At 45.5% G+C, this 18970-nt stretch overlaps 1 protein-coding gene across 5 annotated transcripts in view; it reads right to left on the minus strand.

Annotated features, from left to right (window-relative positions):
- Window positions 1-2681: 2681 nt before the first annotated feature.
- SLC11A1 (solute carrier family 11 member 1) overlaps window positions 2682-18970 on the minus strand; it is a 42441-nt gene continuing 26152 nt past the window's right edge. The window contains exons 4-16 of one of the 5 annotated variants that reach the window (XR_005780611.1): window positions 16863-16982; window positions 16336-16442; window positions 14844-14914; window positions 14651-14718; window positions 14311-14466; window positions 11234-11392; window positions 10806-10892; window positions 10013-10132; window positions 8922-9071; window positions 8657-8730; window positions 7442-7595; window positions 3496-5866; window positions 2682-2835 (exon numbers count right to left, since the gene is read on the minus strand). Coding sequence is in view for 1 of the 5 variants with exons in the window: in XM_040441273.1 (XP_040297207.1) it covers window positions 5756-5866; window positions 7442-7595; window positions 8657-8730; window positions 8922-9071; window positions 10013-10132; window positions 10806-10892; window positions 11234-11392; window positions 14311-14466; window positions 14651-14718; window positions 14844-14914; window positions 16336-16442; window positions 16863-16982 (1377 nt within the window). In the remaining 4 variants the exon portion in view is untranslated. Of the gene's footprint in view, window positions 3231-3269; window positions 5867-7441; window positions 7596-8656; window positions 8731-8921; window positions 9072-10012; window positions 10133-10805; window positions 10893-11233; window positions 11393-14310; window positions 14467-14650; window positions 14719-14843; window positions 14915-16335; window positions 16443-16862; window positions 16983-18970 lie in introns of those variants that run through there. The other 4 variants (XR_005780610.1, XR_005780609.1, XR_005780608.1 and 1 more) reach the window with 4 other exon arrangements.

The raw sequence follows: 18970 nt of genomic DNA on the forward strand, positions 1-18970 counted from the left end.
TGAAAAAATGGCAAATCTGCCATTTTGGCCCTTTTTTCCGTTACGCCATTCACCTTATTGGAATTTTTTTTTCTATTTTAATAGTATGGGCGTTTTCGGTCGCAGAGATATCCATGATGTTTATATTTATTATTATTTATTGTTATTTAGGTATTTATTTTTTAATTATATGGAAAGGGGGTGATTTAAACTTTTTTTTTATATATTTTTTTACCTTTTTTTTTTGTGATGATTTTGTGGCTCATATATGAGCCTATAAATAATGTTTTTTAATTTTTGATTTTGTTTTATCAGGGATTTTAAAATGCCATTGAAACTCAATATTGAGGCTTCTAATAGACCTATAGGGATAATGAGGTTCCAGCACCGGGGTTCTCATTAGACCATTAGTAATAAGGAGGCTTTCGCTAGGCTACCCCTAACTGACCTTACCAATGTCAATCCTTAGTTGATGAAACTCCTACTTGGAATAAAATTGCAACCACTAGACCAGCAGGGACAATGAAGCGACCAATAGACCAGTAGGTAGAAGGAGGCACCAAACAAACCATTAGGGGTGATGATGTTCTTGCTGGACTATTTTCAAGGAAGAGCCATCACTGGACCATTAAGGAGATTAGCGTTGGCCCATTAGCAATGAAGAGACGTCCACCAGCTCATCAGGGATAAGACGCCCCTGCTGGACCTTCAACAGTGTTGAAACCCACTGGTCTACCAGTAACAAAGCTACAGAGATCCATATAAATCAATAGACACAATGTTATTTCACCTCATTTGATGTGGACCCCCCCCCCCCATCTCCTTTTTACGGCGCTTAGAGCTCGTCCAAACAAACGTGTGAAGCCCGTGCTGTGGACAGCAAATTGCGGTCCGCAATGCATGGGCACCGTCTGTGGGGCAGGCGCATCACTTGAATGGGTCCGCGATCCTTCCGTTCTGCAAAAAGATAGAGCAAGTTCTATCTTTTTGCAGTGCAGAAGCACGGAACGGAATCCCAGGAAGCCCTCCGTAGCACTTCCGTAGTGTTCCGTTCTGTTCTTCCGTTTCGCATCTCTGGATTTGCGGACCCATTGAAATGAATGGGTCCTCATCCGTGATGCGGAATGGCCACAAAACGGTGCCCGTATATTGCGGATCCGCAAATCCGGTCCGCAATACGGCAACGGGCATCACACTTTCGTGTGAACGAGCCCTTACACTGAGGTTTCCCATGTGATCGGAGCTGCGAGGGATGAATGAAATGATATTTGTATCGCAAAAAAAAAGACACATTTTAGTTCAGTGGTTTTTATTGCATTGATATTTTTAGGAGAATTAGAGACAGTTTTATGAATTCACTTTATGACACAGAACTCCATCCAGGCTTTGTAACACCACCAAATCTGCAAGACAGTCTATTAACAAGTTACATCATATCCTGTGCTCTGTACACCTCCAGAGCTGCATTCAGAAGTCTGGTGCCTGCTACTTGGAATCTGTCATCACTGACAGACATGCCCCTTGCTCGGCACTTTGTTTTGGTGCATTATGGGAGATCTTTTTTATTCTGCATCCTACTACTGTAGGTGTACCGCTGCACAGTATGTTCTGCACTGGCTGCGAACCAGCAGGGGGCAGCAGTCAATAGAATTCCGAATGCAGATTTGATGGTGACTGGAGTACAGGATATAGTAACTAAATAAAGCAGAGTACTTGCAGGCCTCTTTCACACTACGGTTTTTTTTTCTGTTTTGCGGGCCGTTTTTTGCGGTCCGTATACGGAACCATTCATTTCAATGGTTCCGCAAAAAAACGGAATGTACTCCGTATTCATTCCGTTTCCGTATTTCCGTTTTTCCGTTCCGTTGAAAGATAGAACATGTCCTATTATTGCCCGCAAATCACGTTCCGTGGCTCCATTAAAGTCAATGGGTCTGCAAAAAAAATGGAATGCATACGGAAATGCATCCGTATGTCTTCCGTATCCGTTCCGTTTTTTGCGGAACCATCTATTGATGCCCAGCCCAATTTTCTCTATGTAACTAATTACTGTATACTGTATATGCCATACGGAAAAACGGAATTGAAAAACGGAAACACAACGGAAACAAAAAACGGAACAACGGATCCGTGAAAAACGGAACGCAAAATACTGAAATCGACATACTGTAGTGTAAAAGAGGCCTTACTCATTGTTGTGTAGTTTATTTCTGCATGAAAATTGAAATTCGAAAAATGATGTCCAGATTCCCCCCCTGACAGATCCCAGGACAGACCAGCCCTGTGTACAGGCCTCATATGCATCCTGTATAGACTAGTAGGCAGCCTGCGGTGGTAGATATGGAAAACACCTGTAGACATCTATTCTCTGTCTTGACTAAACAAACCACCATGTCCCCCACTATAGCGGAAGTACCTTCCATGTCAGTGGCAGCACATTCATGGGGGCCAGTAGTGGGCATGCTCATCAAGTCTGGCCCCTTAAACCCTGCCCCTGTGTCATACTCTGGATCCCTAGGCCCTGACTCTGTGTCATACTCTGGATCCTTAGGCCCTGCCCCTGTGTCATACTCTGGATCCTTAGGCCCTGCCCCTGTGTCATACTCTGGATCCCTAGGCCCTGACCCTGTGTCATACTCTGGATCCTTAAACCCTGCCCTTTTGTCATACTCTGGATCCTTAGGCCCTGACCCTGTGTCGTACTCTGGATCCTTAGGCCCTGCCCCTGTGTCATACTCTGGATCCTTAGGCCCTGACCCTGTGTCATACTCTGGATCCTTAGGCCCTGCCCCTGTGTCGTACTCTGGATCCTTAGGCCCTGACCCTGTGTCATACTCTGGATCCTTAGGCCCTGCCCTTTTGTCATACTCCAAATCCTTACGCCCTGCCCCTGTGTCGTACTCTGGATCCTTAGGCCCTGCCCCTGTGTCATACTCTGGATCCTTAGGCCCTGCCCCTGTGTCATACTCTGGATCCTTAGGCCCTGACTCTGTGTCATGCTCTGGATCCTTAGGCCCTGACCCTGCGTCATACTCTGGATCCTTAGGCCCTGACCCTGTGTCATACTCTGGATCCCTAGGCCCTGCCCCTGTGTCATACTCTGGATCCTTAGGCCCTGCCCCTGTGTAATGCTCTGGATCCTTAGGCCCTGCCCCTGTGTCATACTCTGGATCCTTAGGCCCTGACCCTGTGTCATACTCTGGATCCCTAGGCCCTGACCCTGTGTCATACTCTGGATCCTTAGGCCCTGACTCTGTGTCATGCTCTGGATCCTTAGGCCCTGACCCTGCGTCATACTCTGGATCCTTAGGCCCTGACTCTGTGTCATACTCTGGATCCTTAGGCCCTGACCCTGTGTCATACTCTGGATCCTTAGGCCCTGACCCTGTGTCATACTCTGGATCCTTAGGCCCTGCCCCTGTGTAATGCTCTGGATCCTTAGGCCCTGCCCCTGTGTCATACTCTGGATCCTTAGGCCCTGACCCTGTGTCATACTCTGGATCCCTAGGCCCTGACCCTGTGTCATACTCTGGATCCTTAGGCCCTGACTCTGTGTCATGCTCTGGATCCTTAGGCCCTGACCCTGCGTCATACTCTGGATCCTTAGGCCCTGACTCTGTGTCATACTCTGGATCCCTAGGCCCTGCCCCTGTGTCATACTCTGGATCCTTAGACCCTGCCCCTGTGTCATACTCTGGATCCTTAGGCCCTGCCCCTGTGTCATACTCTGGATCCTTAGGCCCTGACCCTGTGTCATACTCTGGATCCCTAGGCCCTGACCCTGTGTCATACTTGGTCCCTGGAGTTCTCCTTTATCCAAACTTTACAGCGGTTTAGCCATTTGTTAGTGTAAATTATTTACCTTCTGATTTTTTTTTTATTCAATTACATGATTTATACTTTTTTTTTGGAAAGATTAGGTTTATAGTTTGTAAGAATTATAATTTCTACTTCACTTTTCTGTCAATCACATGGGGGGAACTTATCACACTCTGCACTCTGGAATTTTGGCTTCCAAATAGACACAGGCCTCTTAATAAATTTGGCGCATTTCCTGGCAGTCCGTGCAGCAGTTATTCAGATCTCCATCAGGTATGACCAGGCGGCGATCATGCACATTTCTGGTGTAAATCTGTTGGGCTGCTAGAGGCCACGCCCTCCCAGTAAGCCTCGCCCACTTCCCCTCCCCATATCTGAAAAACGGCAAGAGAAATGAAAAGTAGCAAATTACAGTGCACACCTGGTATGTGCCATCGTTTGCAACTTTTTTAACACTACGATAGGGGAGCAAAACGTTTGAAAAATTTGGTGCAAATTACGCTACTGCAGATTTCAGCAAATCTGACTTGGAAATTCCCCCTTTATGATTGTTATTTTATTTTATTTTTTACGGGATTATTTTATGTGTGTTTTTTTTTTACTTTTCTAGTTTTATATCCTGTCCGTTCGACTGGATGGGGTATATTTATAACTGTGGGGGGGGGGGGGGGGGTCAAAGTCAGGGACACCCAGTGGTTACAAGGACAGGGGACCTGAGTCTCTATTTGACAGGAGCGGCGGGTGAGCTGTTCGCTCGGGTTAGATATAGTCCCATAGAAAGTGAATTGAGCAGCAGCGCTAATGCTCACCTTCCGCGCCATTCAAACAGGAGACTTGGGTCCTCCATTATAGTGATTGATGAGGTCCCAACAGTTGGACCCCCACCAATCTAGCACGTGTATAGGGGATAACTTACTGTTACTGGAATACCCCTTTAATATTTTACACTCTACTTTTCTACAGTAATTTGGGCGGTGGCACTGCCGCGGCGCTCTGCGCTAATTATGTACGTGAAAGCAAGGAAGACAAAAGTGGTGAAAATGGCTTCTGCCCTTCCCCTTGGTCCCCACGACACATTAGATCAAGATAAGGACCTGGACCACCATCCACTGTAAATTAAAAAGTACAAAATGTCAATTTGTAACAGCTCTGTGGTCAGGGGCGCATCTCTGTGCATTGTGCACTTATTCTCATGGGATGTGCAGCATTTTCAAAAATATCTCCTAAATCCAATGTTTCCATTTTCGCTCGTCCTGTAACCACATTAGTCCCACTTTGACGCACAGTAAACTTCCTTTTATCTGGTATTCAGTAGTCTGGATTTCTCCTGGGTCCTGCATGACAAACACCCCTAAAAAATCTGTAAGCAGGTCTTTACAGAACTGGTTAAAACTCCTTTGGAGTTGCTGGGGTCAACCTCCGGATGGTCGCTCCTATTTTCCAGATTTTTTTTTTTACTGGAGTTTAATACTTGAGAAAATCATCTGACTGGAGGCCCCCGAGGTTCCATGATTTCTGAATCTTGTTTCACCGTCAGTATACATATTGTCCACAAGATGGCGTCACTGGAACATCATTGCATGGACGTCATGATCAGAATTTGTTGCTTTTCCTAAGTGGTCGGCTATATGGCGGTGTTAGTTGTACGATTGGGCGCTACACCTAAGATCGCAGTGCTAGCATAGGAACAAAGCGGGTTGCAGCACGACTTGCATGTGTCTCAACAGTGACACCAGAATCGCAAAAAATCCAACACTGCTGGAATTTTAGCAATTCTGGGGTCCTGACAAATGTGCAAGTTGTGCTACGACCCCATTCATTTCTATACTAGCAGTGCTTCACTGCGATCCTTGGGCGTGGTGGATGTCGTGCAACCAAGATCACTGTGTAGCCGAACCCTTGAGCTCTAGGACATAAATCCACATTTACCCGAACAGTCCAGAGGTCCCTGACCTCACTACTGGGTCCCCGGCAGGTTATTGTATTCCTCTGGTAATCCGTACGAAAACTGAACATGTCTGCCACAGGACAGAAATTGGGCTCCATGGGCAAGACAGCAGGTCCAGAGCTGTGGAAGGAATGTGGTTCACAATGGTTAGTGTTATCACCGCGAGCTTTATGCTATTAGACAATGCTCTGTGAGCTGAACAGCCCGGACTGATACATTGTAGCAGAGAGATTTGTACTCCCATCTTGGACATTGGGGGCATATCGCTAGGATACGCACCCAATGTCTGATAGGTATGGGTCCCACCTGTGCACCTATACTGCAAAGTGCCAGAGAGCACACCCGCCCTCCATTCATTCCTATAGAGCGCCGAAAATAGCTGAGAGCTGGCTCGGTTATTTCCATAAGCCCCGTAGAAGTGAAAGGAGCCGTGGCCGAGCTAGGAACTTCCGAAAATAGTCAAGCACTCAGCTTCGTTTTTTTTTTCCGTACTCCCATAAGAATGAAAGGAGGGCGGCCACACATGCGCAGTGCGCCCTTCGGCACTTTGCGACCTTCGTTCTAGGGGTAGGTGCACATCAGATTCTTGCGATATGCCCCCATTGTCCAAGATGGGAATAAGGCCTCTTGCACACAAACGTATGTAAGTAAGTACATAAAAAAAATTGGGCTGAGCATAAATCATTTTTAATAGATGGCTTCACAAAAACGGAACGGATACGGAAGACATACAGATGCATTCCGTATGCACTCCGTTTTTTTTGCGGACCCATTGACTTGAATGGAGCCACGGAACGTGATTTGCGGGCAATAATAGGACATGTTCTATCTTTCAACGGAACTGAAATACGGAAAAGGAATGCACACGGAGTACCTTCCGTTGTTTTTTTGCGGACCCATTAAAGTAAATGGTTCCGCATATGGACCGCAAATGGAAAGCAAAAAAACGGAATAAAAACAGAAAAAAAATACGGCCATGTGCAGGAGGCCTTAGGCTGAGTTCGCACGTTAGTTATTTGGTCAGTTATTCCATCAGTTAGGGCTCATTCACACGAACGTGTAAAGCCCGTGCTGTGGACCGCAAATTGTGGTCCGCAATGCATGGGCACCGTCCGTGGGGCAGGCGCATGGGGATCGCAGACCCATTCACTTTTTCCATTTTTTTGTTTCAGTAGTGTTTCCGTTCCTGTTCCATTTTGCCATTCCGTTTTTCCAATTGGTTTCTATTTGTGATCCGTTCTTTGCGGATCGCAAACGGAAATGGAAGCATACAATAATGTTTAAACAGTAAGTACGTAAAAAAATTGGGCTGGACATACAATTTTCAATAGAAAGTTCCGCAAAAAAGGAACGGATACGGAATACATACAGATGTATTCCGTATGCATTCCGTTTTTTTGGCGAACATATTGACTTGAATGGAGCCACGGATGATTTGCGGCCAATAATAGGACATGTTCTATGTTGGAACAGAAATACAGAAACGGAATGCATACGGAGTACCTTCCGTTTTTTGCGGATCCATTAAAATGAATGGTTCCGTATACAGTCCGTATACGGAATGCAAAAAGCGGAACATAAACAGAAAGAAAAAGCTTTTGTGTGCAAGAGGCCTTAGTATTGGATAACCCCTTTAAAGGAGAACTCCACCCAACCTGTTTCTGTCATTACAGTTCTCCCACTCCTTTTACTCACCAGGTACAATGTAAACACTGCATAAAAAAGGAGAATTACCCCAACCACCACATACAACGTGATGCTTTCCAGGGTCGGGATGTAGACAACCACAAAGTATAAGTTGATAGCGATGATCAGCACAATGAGGCCAATGGCAATGGCTTTACTGATTCTGCAGAGACAAGATGGAGAAAGATCAGAAAACAGAATAGTGAGTTCAGCTCTGGAGTATAATACAGGAAGTAACTCAGGATCAGTACAGGATAAGTAATGTATGTACACAGTGTCTGCACCAGCAGAATAGTGAGTGCAGCTCTGGAGTATAATACAGGATGTAACTCAGGATCAGTACAGGATAAGTAATGTATGTTCACAGTGACTGCACCAGCAGAATAGTGAGTGCAGCTCTGGAGTATAATACAGGATGTAACTCAGGATCAGTACAGGATAAGTAATGTAATATATGTACACAGTGACTGCACCAGCAGAATAGTGAGTGCAGCTCTGGAGTATAATACAGGATGTAACTCAGGATCAGTACAGGATAAGTAATGTATGTACACAGTGACTGCACCAGCAGAATAGTGAGTGCAGCTCTGGAGTATAATACAGGATGTAACTCAGGATCAGTACAGGATAAGTAATGTATGTACACAGTGACTCCAGCAGCAGAATAGTGAGTGCAGCTCTGGAGTATAATACAGGATGTAACTCAGGATCAGTACAGGATAAGTAATGTAATATATGTACACAGTGACTGCACCAGCAGAATTGTGAGTGCAGCTCTGGAGTATAATACAGGATGTAACTCAGGATCAGTACAGGATATGTAATGTATGTACACAGTGACTGCACCAGCAGAATAGTGAGTGCAGCTCTGGAGTATAATACAGGATGTAATTCAGGATCAGTACAGGATAAGTAATGTAATGTATGTACACAGTGACTGCACCAGCAGAATAGTGAGTGCAGCTCTGGAGTATAATACAGGATGTAATTCAGGATCAGTACAGGATAAGTAATGTAATGTATATACACAGTGACTGCACCAGCAGAATAGTGAGTGCAGCTCTGGAGTATAATACAGGATGTAATTCAGGATCAGTACAGGATAAGTAATGTAATGTTTGTACACAGTGACTCCACCAGCAGAATAGTCAGTTCAGCTCTGAAGTGTAATAAAATACATAACTTGGATATAATAGTGACTATTAAATTTCCAGTAAAACCTACAAGCCATTCGTGAAATCGTGCATCAGTGGGCGCATGCTGGTGAACGTCAGTACCGGGAGCAAAGCAAATGGGAGCTAGAAAGTAACAAGTAAAAAAAATATACTTGTGTAAATAAAATATAACAAGTTGCATTCATTATGGAATTATTCAGATATATATTTTTTAGAAATAATAATACAGCAGATGCATCAGGCAGTGAACGGCTCATTATTTGCTGATGTCGCTATTTCCATTCACTGCTGTAAACTTTATTATCCTGAATTACCAAAATGCTTTGCAGAACATTAAGAAAATCGTTCATTGTCGTCAGATGTTCCACATCCTGAAAAGCGGCCACAAATATGGTGGGTATAATGGCACAGGATCTGGTGAACAGGACTCGGTAAAAGCGAGACCATTTCAGGTTCAAGAAGCCCTGGATGAGTAAAGAAAAAATATGGAGGTTATAAGTGAGAAGAAGACGGAGGAACCGAGATGGATGACATCACAGCTCAACGATTACACCAAAATAAACTGAAGAATGTGCATGCATCTGCAGTAGGAGGCTGTCAATCCATAGTCTAATGGATTTCAGTTCCTCAAGCTTTTCAAGATCTCTGTTTACTGTCATTGAATGGGAACATTATGGTTTGCCTCCAAGAGGCTAAAAATGATGTACAGATCTCATACTTTCCTTGGGCCTTGCTACAATTATGTCTAGTCTAGACAGTAGAAATAATGTGGCTCTTTTTTATGACCCATCATTTTAGAGTGGGACAGGTTGAGATCCTGAGGGTGAGATCGCTGGAGGTCCCAAGTGTGGGACTGGTAGAGCTCCTGAAGATGGGACCGGTAGATTTCCTGAGGGTATGATCGGTGGAGGTCCCAAGTGTGGGACTGGTAGAGCTCCTGAAGGTGGGACCGGTAGAGTTCCCGAGGGTATGATCGGTGGAGGTCCCAAGTGTGGGACTGGTAGAGCTCCTGAAGGTGGGACCGGTAGAGTTCCCGAGGGTATGATCGCTGGAGGTCCTGAGGATGTGATCGGTGGTGGTCCCGAGGGTGGGATTGTTGGAGGGCCCCTAAGGTGAGATAGGTGGAGATCCCAAGGGTAGCATTGTGGAGGTTCCGAGGTTTGGATCGGTGGAGGCCCTAAAGGTGGTGGAGGCCCTGAGGGTGAGATCGGTGAAGGCCCCAATGGGTGGGATTAGTAGAGGTCTCCAGGGTGGGATCGGTGGAGATTCTGAGGGTGAGATCGGGCGGTCCTGAGGGTTAGACTCCACTGATCACATATTGTTGGACAATCCTGCGCATAGTCATCAATGCAAAAATACACGTTACATATACTTAAGAAACGTCTGCAGTAAATGATATAGTCACCTCCATGACAAACTGCCCGGCGTATGTTCCAGTCATGGTGGAGCTCTGCCCTGCAGCCAGGATGCCCACAGCCCAGATGTAGAGGGCGACGGGGCCGAAGAAGCAGCCAAGAATAATGCCCTGTGCAGAGAGGAGAAGCCGCGTCAGAAGACATTGGGTGCGGATAGATACGACATTCCTTTCATGTAGCAAAGATCTAATCGGTGGCAGATTATAAATTATTCTGGATAAACGGACAGAAAAACAACACAACGAGTTCTGCAAGAAAATAATCGCTAGAGGTTTTATAAAGCATCATTCTCCAGAGTCTCCATCTGTCTACTGGGGTAATTTTCTGCAGGTGTGAATATAACCCGATGATTATCAAATGCCTGATTAAAGGACACTCACTGGCTGCATAAGCCCCTCCCCTGAGGAGCCCTCTCAACCTTTCGGCAGAGGTCGAGAAGGGTCACGTAACACCTTGCCATGGACTCCATTAGTTGGGTAGCAGGACTCGTTTTGAAGGGTCCCTAGCTATTGTAATTTTGACTGGGCTGGATGTGACCAGCACTGGAAAGCTGAGGGGCACTGAGGGGCTAGGTCCTGCCCCTGAGTGCACTGAAACCCTTATCTGCAGGAAGAATTAAAGTGTTTTTTTTTTTTAGGAATGCCACAACATATTTTCACAATACAGGTATTATTTTAATCAGCAGGATCCACCCTGGTTTAATAGGGTTGATCCTGCTGGTACGTGCTCTTTAAGGCTATTGGCAAGTTTAAATGTATACTGTGCAATTATTTTCCCACTTACCCCTTTGTAGATGTCCACAGATAAGGTCTCGTTATTGGGTTTGAACACGTCGGCGTGAGGGCTGCTGCTGTTCAGACAGACATCGTACTGGAAAAAGGGACAATGTCAATAACTGAATAAGAAGGGCAACCTGTGGCCGGACGGCATTGTGGATATACACTGGGAAGAGTATATGGCTTTCTCTGCTTCTCTGGACACAACCATACATTGTACCACCACTAGGGGGAGCTCACCGCCACATGTCCCATTAAATGCTATATGGAGGTCCCTCTAGTGGTGGCTGCGGGCAGAAAGAATTTTACCATTGAAACCTGTGGCCCTTCTGAGCAGTGACGCTTCTGCTAATCCTTGGGTCCCAGGGCCTCTTACCACCTGAATGTCTACAATTCCACTAATGCACAAGTCTGATTCGTGGAGGATGTGCTCACCGCGTCCTGGTTGGTCTTCTTGTAAAAAGCTTCTGCAAACACGGCCATGACGAAGAGGTTGATGATGAAGGAGACGAGCAGCGCAATGGTGGACTCTATCAGGAAGTACATGTTAGCCTCTCGCACCTCCTGCTTTTTCTTACGGTCTATATCCCGAGACTGTGGAGGAAGAAGAGGAGCAGAGACAGTCACAACCGAACTCAGAGACCTGTATACAGCGTATATACCGGATACAGACGCTGGGGGTGCGATATGATGAGAGCCAGATCCTTACACGATGGGGGTTGTAGTGGTGTGAAGGTCCCTGACACTATTACACATAATGATAGGCTTAGATACAGCAGCTCAACGGCAGTATCACACATGACAGGCTTAGATACACCAGCTTAGAAGACAATATCATACATGACAGACTTAGATACACCAGCTCAGCAGAGAGTATCACACGATAGCATTAGATACACCAGAACCACAGATAGTATCACAAAAGATAGGCTTAGATACAGCAGCTCAGCAGGCAGTATCCACAGGATATGCTTAGATACAGCAGTTTAGCAGACAGTATTACCTTAGATAGGCTTGGATACGGCATCTCAGCAGACAGTATCACACAGGATAGGCTTAGATACAGTAGCTCAGCAGACAGTATCACACAGGATAGGATTAGATACAGCAGCTCAACAGGAGTATCATGCAGAATAGGCTTAGATACAGCAGCTCAACAGGAGTATCACACAGGATGGGCTTAGATACAAGAGGCCAGAAGAAGTATCACACAAGATGGCTTAGATACAGCAGTTTAGCAGAAGTATCATGCAGAATGGGCTTAGATACAGTGGCTCAGCAGACAGTATCACACATGATGGGATTAGATACAGCAGCTCAGCAGACAGTATCACACAAGATGGCTTAGATACAGCAGCTCAGCAGAAGTATCACACAGGATGTGCTTAGATACAGCAGCTCGGCAGCACTAGGTATTTGCAGATGACTTCATGGTGACAGATATGAATTATCAGTTTATTGCACCAACGGAAAATGGATGATAAATAAGGGGAATGTAATAAATCTAATCCTTGTTACTTCTCCATTCAGCCTCTTCTATATGAACTGCAATATGATCAGGATGACTCTGTACCAGGAGCAGAGGACTGCAGCCATTCATAACCTGGCAGCAGAGTTTATGATAGGACTTCTCTGTCCATTTGATAATCCGGCATCGATCAGACCCTGGGATTGCCGGATCAAAGGACTATTACTTAGCACACTACAGTTGTTTTCAAAATTATTCAACCCCCACTGAAATTGAGTGTTTTGGCCCCAGTTTGACATGGATTTTCATCATTTCAGTCATCTTGTTTACAATTAAATCACAGAGGCCCTTGTAAGTCAGACAAATATAACATAACATTTATAATGAAATAACCACAAATGTCTTTTCTGTGCTCACATCATTATCAGTTTTATTCAACCCCCAAGTGACATTCAATCTGAGTACTTAGTACAACATCCTTTTCCAGTTATAACAGCTTTTACACGTGAAGCATAGCTTGACACAAGTGTCTTGCAGCGATCTACGGGTATCTTCGCCCATTCTTCATGGGCAAAAGCCTCCAGTTCAGTCACATTCTTAGGCTTGCGCGCTGCAACTGCTTTCTTTAAGTCCCACCAGAGGTTCTCAATCGGATTTAAGTCTGGTGACTGCGATGGCCACTTCACAATGTTCCAGCCTCTAATCTGCAGCCATGCTCTAGTGGACTTGGAGGTATGCTTGGGATCATTGTCCTGTTGGAAGGTCCAACGTCTCACAAGCCTCAGGTTTGTGACGGACTGCATCACATTTTCATCCAATATCTCCTGGTACTGAAGAGAATTCATGGTACCTTGCACACGCTGAACCTTCCCTGTACCTGTAGAAGCAAAACAGCCCCAAAGCATGATTGACCCCCCGCCATGCTTCACAGTAGGCAAGGTGTTCTTTTCTTCATAGGCCTTGTTCTTCCTCCTCCAAACATAGCGTTGATCCATGGGCCCAAACTGTTCTAATTTTGTTTCATCAGTCCACAGAACACTATCCCAAAACTTTTGTGGTTTGTCCACGTGACTTTTGGCATACTGCAGTCGACTCTTCTTATTCTTTGGAGACAGCAAGGGGGTGCGCCTGGGAGTTCTGGCATGGAGGCCTTCATTACGCAGTGTGCGCCTTATAGTCTGAGCGGAAACTTCAGTGCCCACATCTGACACATCCTTTTTCAGTTCCTCAGCAGTCACACGGGGACTTTTCTCCACTTTGCGCTTCAGGTAGCGCACAGCAGTCGGAGTCAGCATCTTCTTTCTGCCACGACCAGGTAGCGTTTCAACAGTGCCCTTTGCCTTGAATTTGCGAATGATGCTTCCTATGGTGTCTCTTGGTTTGTTTAACATCTTTGCAATCTTCTTATAGCCATTGCCCTTCCTGTGAAGAGAAATCACCTCTTCTCTTGTCTTCCTGGACCATTCTCTTGACTTCACCATGTTTGTAAACACACCAGTAAATGTCTAGAAGGAGCCGAGTATCACAGTCCTTTTACATCTGCCTAATTGGTGCTTATTATGCTTGATTGCTGCTCCTTGACATCCACAGGTGTTTTCAATACCTGATCGAAAACACTTGAATGAACCTCTGTTCCTAAGAGTGGTAGTCTTTAAGGGGTTAAATAATTGTGTCAATGAAGAAGTCACAAAAAAACCATTTAATACTGTATTACAAAAACAATTGATGTCATTTTAGTTGCATTTGGTTCTTTAAAAAGTCCTTGTAAGATTTCATTCTGAACACTATTACAAATGTACACTAAATTCCCTAAAACCCTTTATAGCATTGGGGGTTGAATAATTTGGAACACAACTGTATATAAGCGCTGCAGGACTTCTGTTTTTGGAAAGGAGTCATGGAACATAGGATGCAATGTAATTGTGTAGAATTTACAGGCCCCCCCTTCCCCCCGGCACATAGTGCCAACCCAGGACCCTAGTGATGGAAGGCGGGAGTGCCAACCACGGTGCCACTTTATCTGACTAATGTGCACAGACTTTACCTTGACGAGGGAGGAGTGCAGGTATATGTTGTGCGGCATGATGATCGCGCCAATGATGCCAACAGCTTGGAGTAACTCTTCAGATCCGCAGCCAGAACAGTACGGGTAGAACATGCCCTTTATCACCTCCCTCTGGTCAGGACGGACCACCACATACTGCAACCAGGACAGGGAATCAGTTACTACAAATGGAGGAGACTGCAGGGCCCATGCATTTCTATGGAGCCTGGGTGACTCTGTGACAAAGAATGGCTGCTGTCAGCTACAGGGCTGACACAGGAGGAAAACAGCAGAACACGGGGATAGCTAGGCCTTGTCCCTCTATTACTCCCATCCTCACCTCATAGCCAAACGTTACGGCCATTATAGTAATGAGTAATGCAAAGAAAGCTTCCAGTTTCCTGAGTCCTGCGATAAACATAGAGACGGAAGAGGTTAATGGGGAAACAGTGATAGGACTGATGATGTCAGACACTGCACGATGACATCATCTGTATCAGGCACATAATCTGAATTATACTCCAAAATCTCACCATATTTATCCAGGAAGAGGAAGAATAGGGTGTCAATGATGGTGATGAGGACGCCGCCCCACAGAGGAATCCTGCCAGACACAAGAGTGATCCTCAGGGTGTCAAGATATTACACAGCCTAGCCGTAAGACCCTCCTAACAATAACCCTCATAATAGTACCACTTGAAAGACCCTCACAACAGTACAAGGCCGGGCATAAAACCCCCATAACAGTACAAGGCCAGGCATAAAACCCCATAATAATACCAGTCACAGGACCCCCATGCCAGTAACAGCCACAGACCCTCCTAACATTAACAGCTAAAGACCACCATAACAGAAAAAAATAAATCACAGGACCCCCTAACATTAACTGCTAAAAAACCGCAGAACAATATCAGCTACAGTGCCCTCATAATAGTACCAGCCGCCAGTAACAACTCCAGGTCCACATAACAGCCACAGCCACAGAGCCCTATAAGACATCCACAAGGTATTCATGACCATACCATTCTCAGGGCCCCCATAATAGAGGCAGCCAAAGGGCCCTTAACAGTAGCCCCCCCAACAATATCAGCCTCAAAGCCCCCGAACAACACCAGCAACAGACCTCTCAACAGTACAAGCTACAGAGCCCCCTACATTACCAGTCACACAGCCCCCAATAGTACCAGCCACAAAGCCCCCAACTATACCAGCCATACAGCCCCCTAAAATACCAGTCACACAGCCCCACAATAGTACCATCTACAGAGCCCTCCCAACAATATCAGCCACAGATCCCCCCCCAAAAAAAACTGCCTCTGAGCCCCCAAATATACCAGCCATAGAGCCCCGAACAGTATCAGACATTCAGTCCCCTACAGTACCAGTCACACAGCCCACAATAGTACCAGCCACAGAGCCCCCAACAGTTACAGACACAGAGCCCCCAACAGTTACAGACACAGAGCCCCCAACAGTACCAGGCGTTCAGCCCCGTACAGTACTAGTCACACAGCCCCCCAATAGTACCAGCCAAAGAGCCCCCCAAAAGTACCAGCCACAGAGCCCCCCAACAGTACCAGCCACAGAGTCCTGCAACAGTACCAGCCATAGAGCCCCCCAACAGTACCAGCCATAGAGCCCCTCAAAAGTACCAGCCATAGAGCCCCCCAACAGTACCAGCCATAGAGCCCCCCAACAGTACCAGCCATAGAGCCCCCCAACAGTACCAGCCACAGAGCCCCCCAACAGTACCAGCCACAAAGCCCCGCAACAGTACCAGCCACAGAGAACCCGCAACAGTACGAGCCATAGAGCCCCCCAACAGTACCAGCCATAGAGCCCCCCAACAGTACCAGCCATATTAATTCCTTAAAGTGAGAACCTCCCCTGATTATGACAGCAATTCCAGAATATTTGATAATTCAGTACTCATTAATGCCGGATCTAGATAAGTAGAAGTGTCTCTCTACCTACCTGACTCTATACAGCACTGTATACATACATGTAGATAAATGGGGATCTTACCGTCCAGCTGACAGAAGGCTAAATGCAATGGCGGTACCAATGACTTCCTGCATATCTGACCCAATAATAGCTATTTCCACTAAAATCCACAGCAACCAGCGCGGGGCCTGAGACACAGAGGATGCAAAGAATATGGATCATATACCAGCACAATGAGAAGAATGAGGGGGGGGGGGGGGGCGGCATAACGTTAGGGAGCATTCTGCATCTAGAATACAAATATCCCAGTATATAACTCTGCAAATGCATTATGTTCATTTTTGCATTGATTTTAAATTATTTCAGGTCTTTTTCTCTATTCAGATCCAAAGCTCTTTTCTGCTGGTTGCCCTTTGAAATAGACAGTATTTTGGCTCCACCCCACTGTCATGTGACCTACCGGTTCTCAATCTGGGCAAGAGCCATCTGACCTAGTCCCACAATACACTGCTCTCTGATAACTGGAAACCAATAGAACTGTAACTGTATCTTTAGGTGTGACTAGAGAAGAAAACATTATATAATGTGACCGGTGAGGCTGACCTTACCTTTGGATAATAGGAACGGCAAATCTGAGCCAGATCTCTACCAGTTACCACACCGAGCCGAATGGCCAGCCTCTGGCACACAAGACCGAGGAAGGTGGCACCAAGCAGAACCCACAAGAGCTGGAAACATACAAATACAATTTTCATTCATCTGCAAGTGAAAGCTGTTTCTATAAATTACATCTGGACTTCCTGTAGTTCAGAATTTGCAATAATCTGGTATCACATAGAAGTTTTACTTTAGTTTCCTCATGTTCTATATAACTTTCTTTCCAAGCTTATAAGTTTGTGTAGTCGTAGTCAGGTTGTACTAGTTTGTGTAGTCATAGTCTTGTTGCACTAGTTTGTGACATGTGTAGTCGTAGTCAGGTAGGTTGTACTAGTTTGTGTTGTCATAGTCAGGTCGCACTAGTTTGTGTAGTTATAGTCAGGGTGCACTAGTTTGTGTAGTTGTAGTAAGGTTGCACTAGTTTGTGTAGTCATAGTCTTGTTGAACTAGATTGTGTAGTCATAGTCAGGTTGCACTAGTTTGTGTAGTTGTAGTCAGGTAGGTTGTACTAGTTTGTGTTGTCATAGTCAGGTTGCACTAGTTTGTGTAGTTGTAGTCAGGGTGCACTAGTTTGTGTAGTTGTAGTGAGGTTGCACTAGTGTGTGTAGTCGTAGTCAGGTTGCACTAGTTTGTGTAGTCATAGTCAGGTTGCACTAGTTTGTGTAGTCATAGTCAGGTAGCACTAGTTTGTGTAGTCGTAGTCAGGTTGCACTAGTTTGTGTAGTCATAGTCTTGTTGCACTAGTTTGTGACATGTGTAGTCGTAGTCAGGTAGGTTGTACTAGTTTGTGTAGTCGTAGTCAGGGTGCACTAGTTTGTGTAGTTGTAGTGAGGTTGCACTAGTTTGTGTAGTCGTAGTCAGGGTGCACTAGTTTGTGTAGTTGTAGTGAGGTTGCACTAGTTTGTGTAGTCGTAGTCAGGTTGCACTAGTCTGTGTAGTCATAGTCAGGTTGCACTAGTTTGTGTAGTTGTAGTCAGGTTGCACTAGTTTGTGTAGTCGTAGTCAGGTTGCACTAGTTTGTGTAGTCGTAGTCAGGATGCACTAGTTTGTGTAGTCGTAGTCAGGGTGCACTAGTTTTTGTAGTTGTAGTGAGGTTGCACTCGTTTGTGTAGTCGTAGTCAGGTTGCACTAGTCTGTGTAGTTGTAGTCAGGTTGCACTAGTTTGTGTAGTTGTAGTCAGGTTGCACTAGTTTGTGTAGTCGTAGTCAGGGTGCACTAGTTTGTGTAGTCGTAGTCAGGGTGCACTAGTTTGTGTAGTTGTAGTCAGGTTGCACTAGTTTGTGTAGTCATAGTCAGGTTGCACTAGTTTGTGTAGTTGTAGTCAGGGTGCACTAGTTTGTGTAGTTGTAGTCAGGGTGCACTAGTTTGTGTAGTCGTAGTCAGGGTGCACTAGTTTGTGTAGTCGTAGTCAGGGTGCACTAGTTTGTGTAGTTGTAGTCAGGTTGCACTAGTTTGTGTAGTCATAGTCAGGTTGCACTAGTTTGTGTAGTTGTAGTCAGGGTGCACTAGTTTGTGTAGTTGTAATCAGGGTGCACTAGTTTGTGTAGTTGTAGTGAGGTTGGACTAGTTTGTGTAGTCGGAGTCAGGTTGCACTAGTTTGTGTAGTCGTAGTCAGGTTGCACTAGTTTGTGTAGTCGTAGTTAGGTTGCACTAGTTTGTGTAGTCGTAGTCAGGTTGCACTAGTTTGTGTAGTTGTAGTGAGGTTGCACTAGTTTGTGTAGTCGTAGTCAGGTTGCACTAGTGTGTATAGTCGTAGTTAGGTTGCACTAGTTTGTGTAGTTGTAGTCAGGTTGCACTAGTTTGTGTAGTCATAGTGAGGGTGCACTAGTTTGTGTAGTCGTAGTCAGGTTGCACTAGTTTGTGTAGTCATAGTCAGGGTGCACTAGTTTGTGTAGTTGTAGTGAGGTTGCACTAGTTTGTGTAGTCACAGTCAGGTTGCACTAGTTTGTGTAGTTGTAGTCAGGTTGCACTAGTTTGTGTAGTTGTAGTCAGGTTGCACTAGTTTGTGTAGTCGTAGTCAGGGTGCACTAGTTTGTGTAGTCGTAGTGAGGTTGCACTA

Source organism: Bufo bufo, chromosome 7 (genome assembly GCF_905171765.1).
Source record: "Bufo bufo chromosome 7, aBufBuf1.1, whole genome shotgun sequence".
NCBI classification, from domain to species: Eukaryota; Metazoa; Chordata; class Amphibia; order Anura; family Bufonidae; genus Bufo; species Bufo bufo.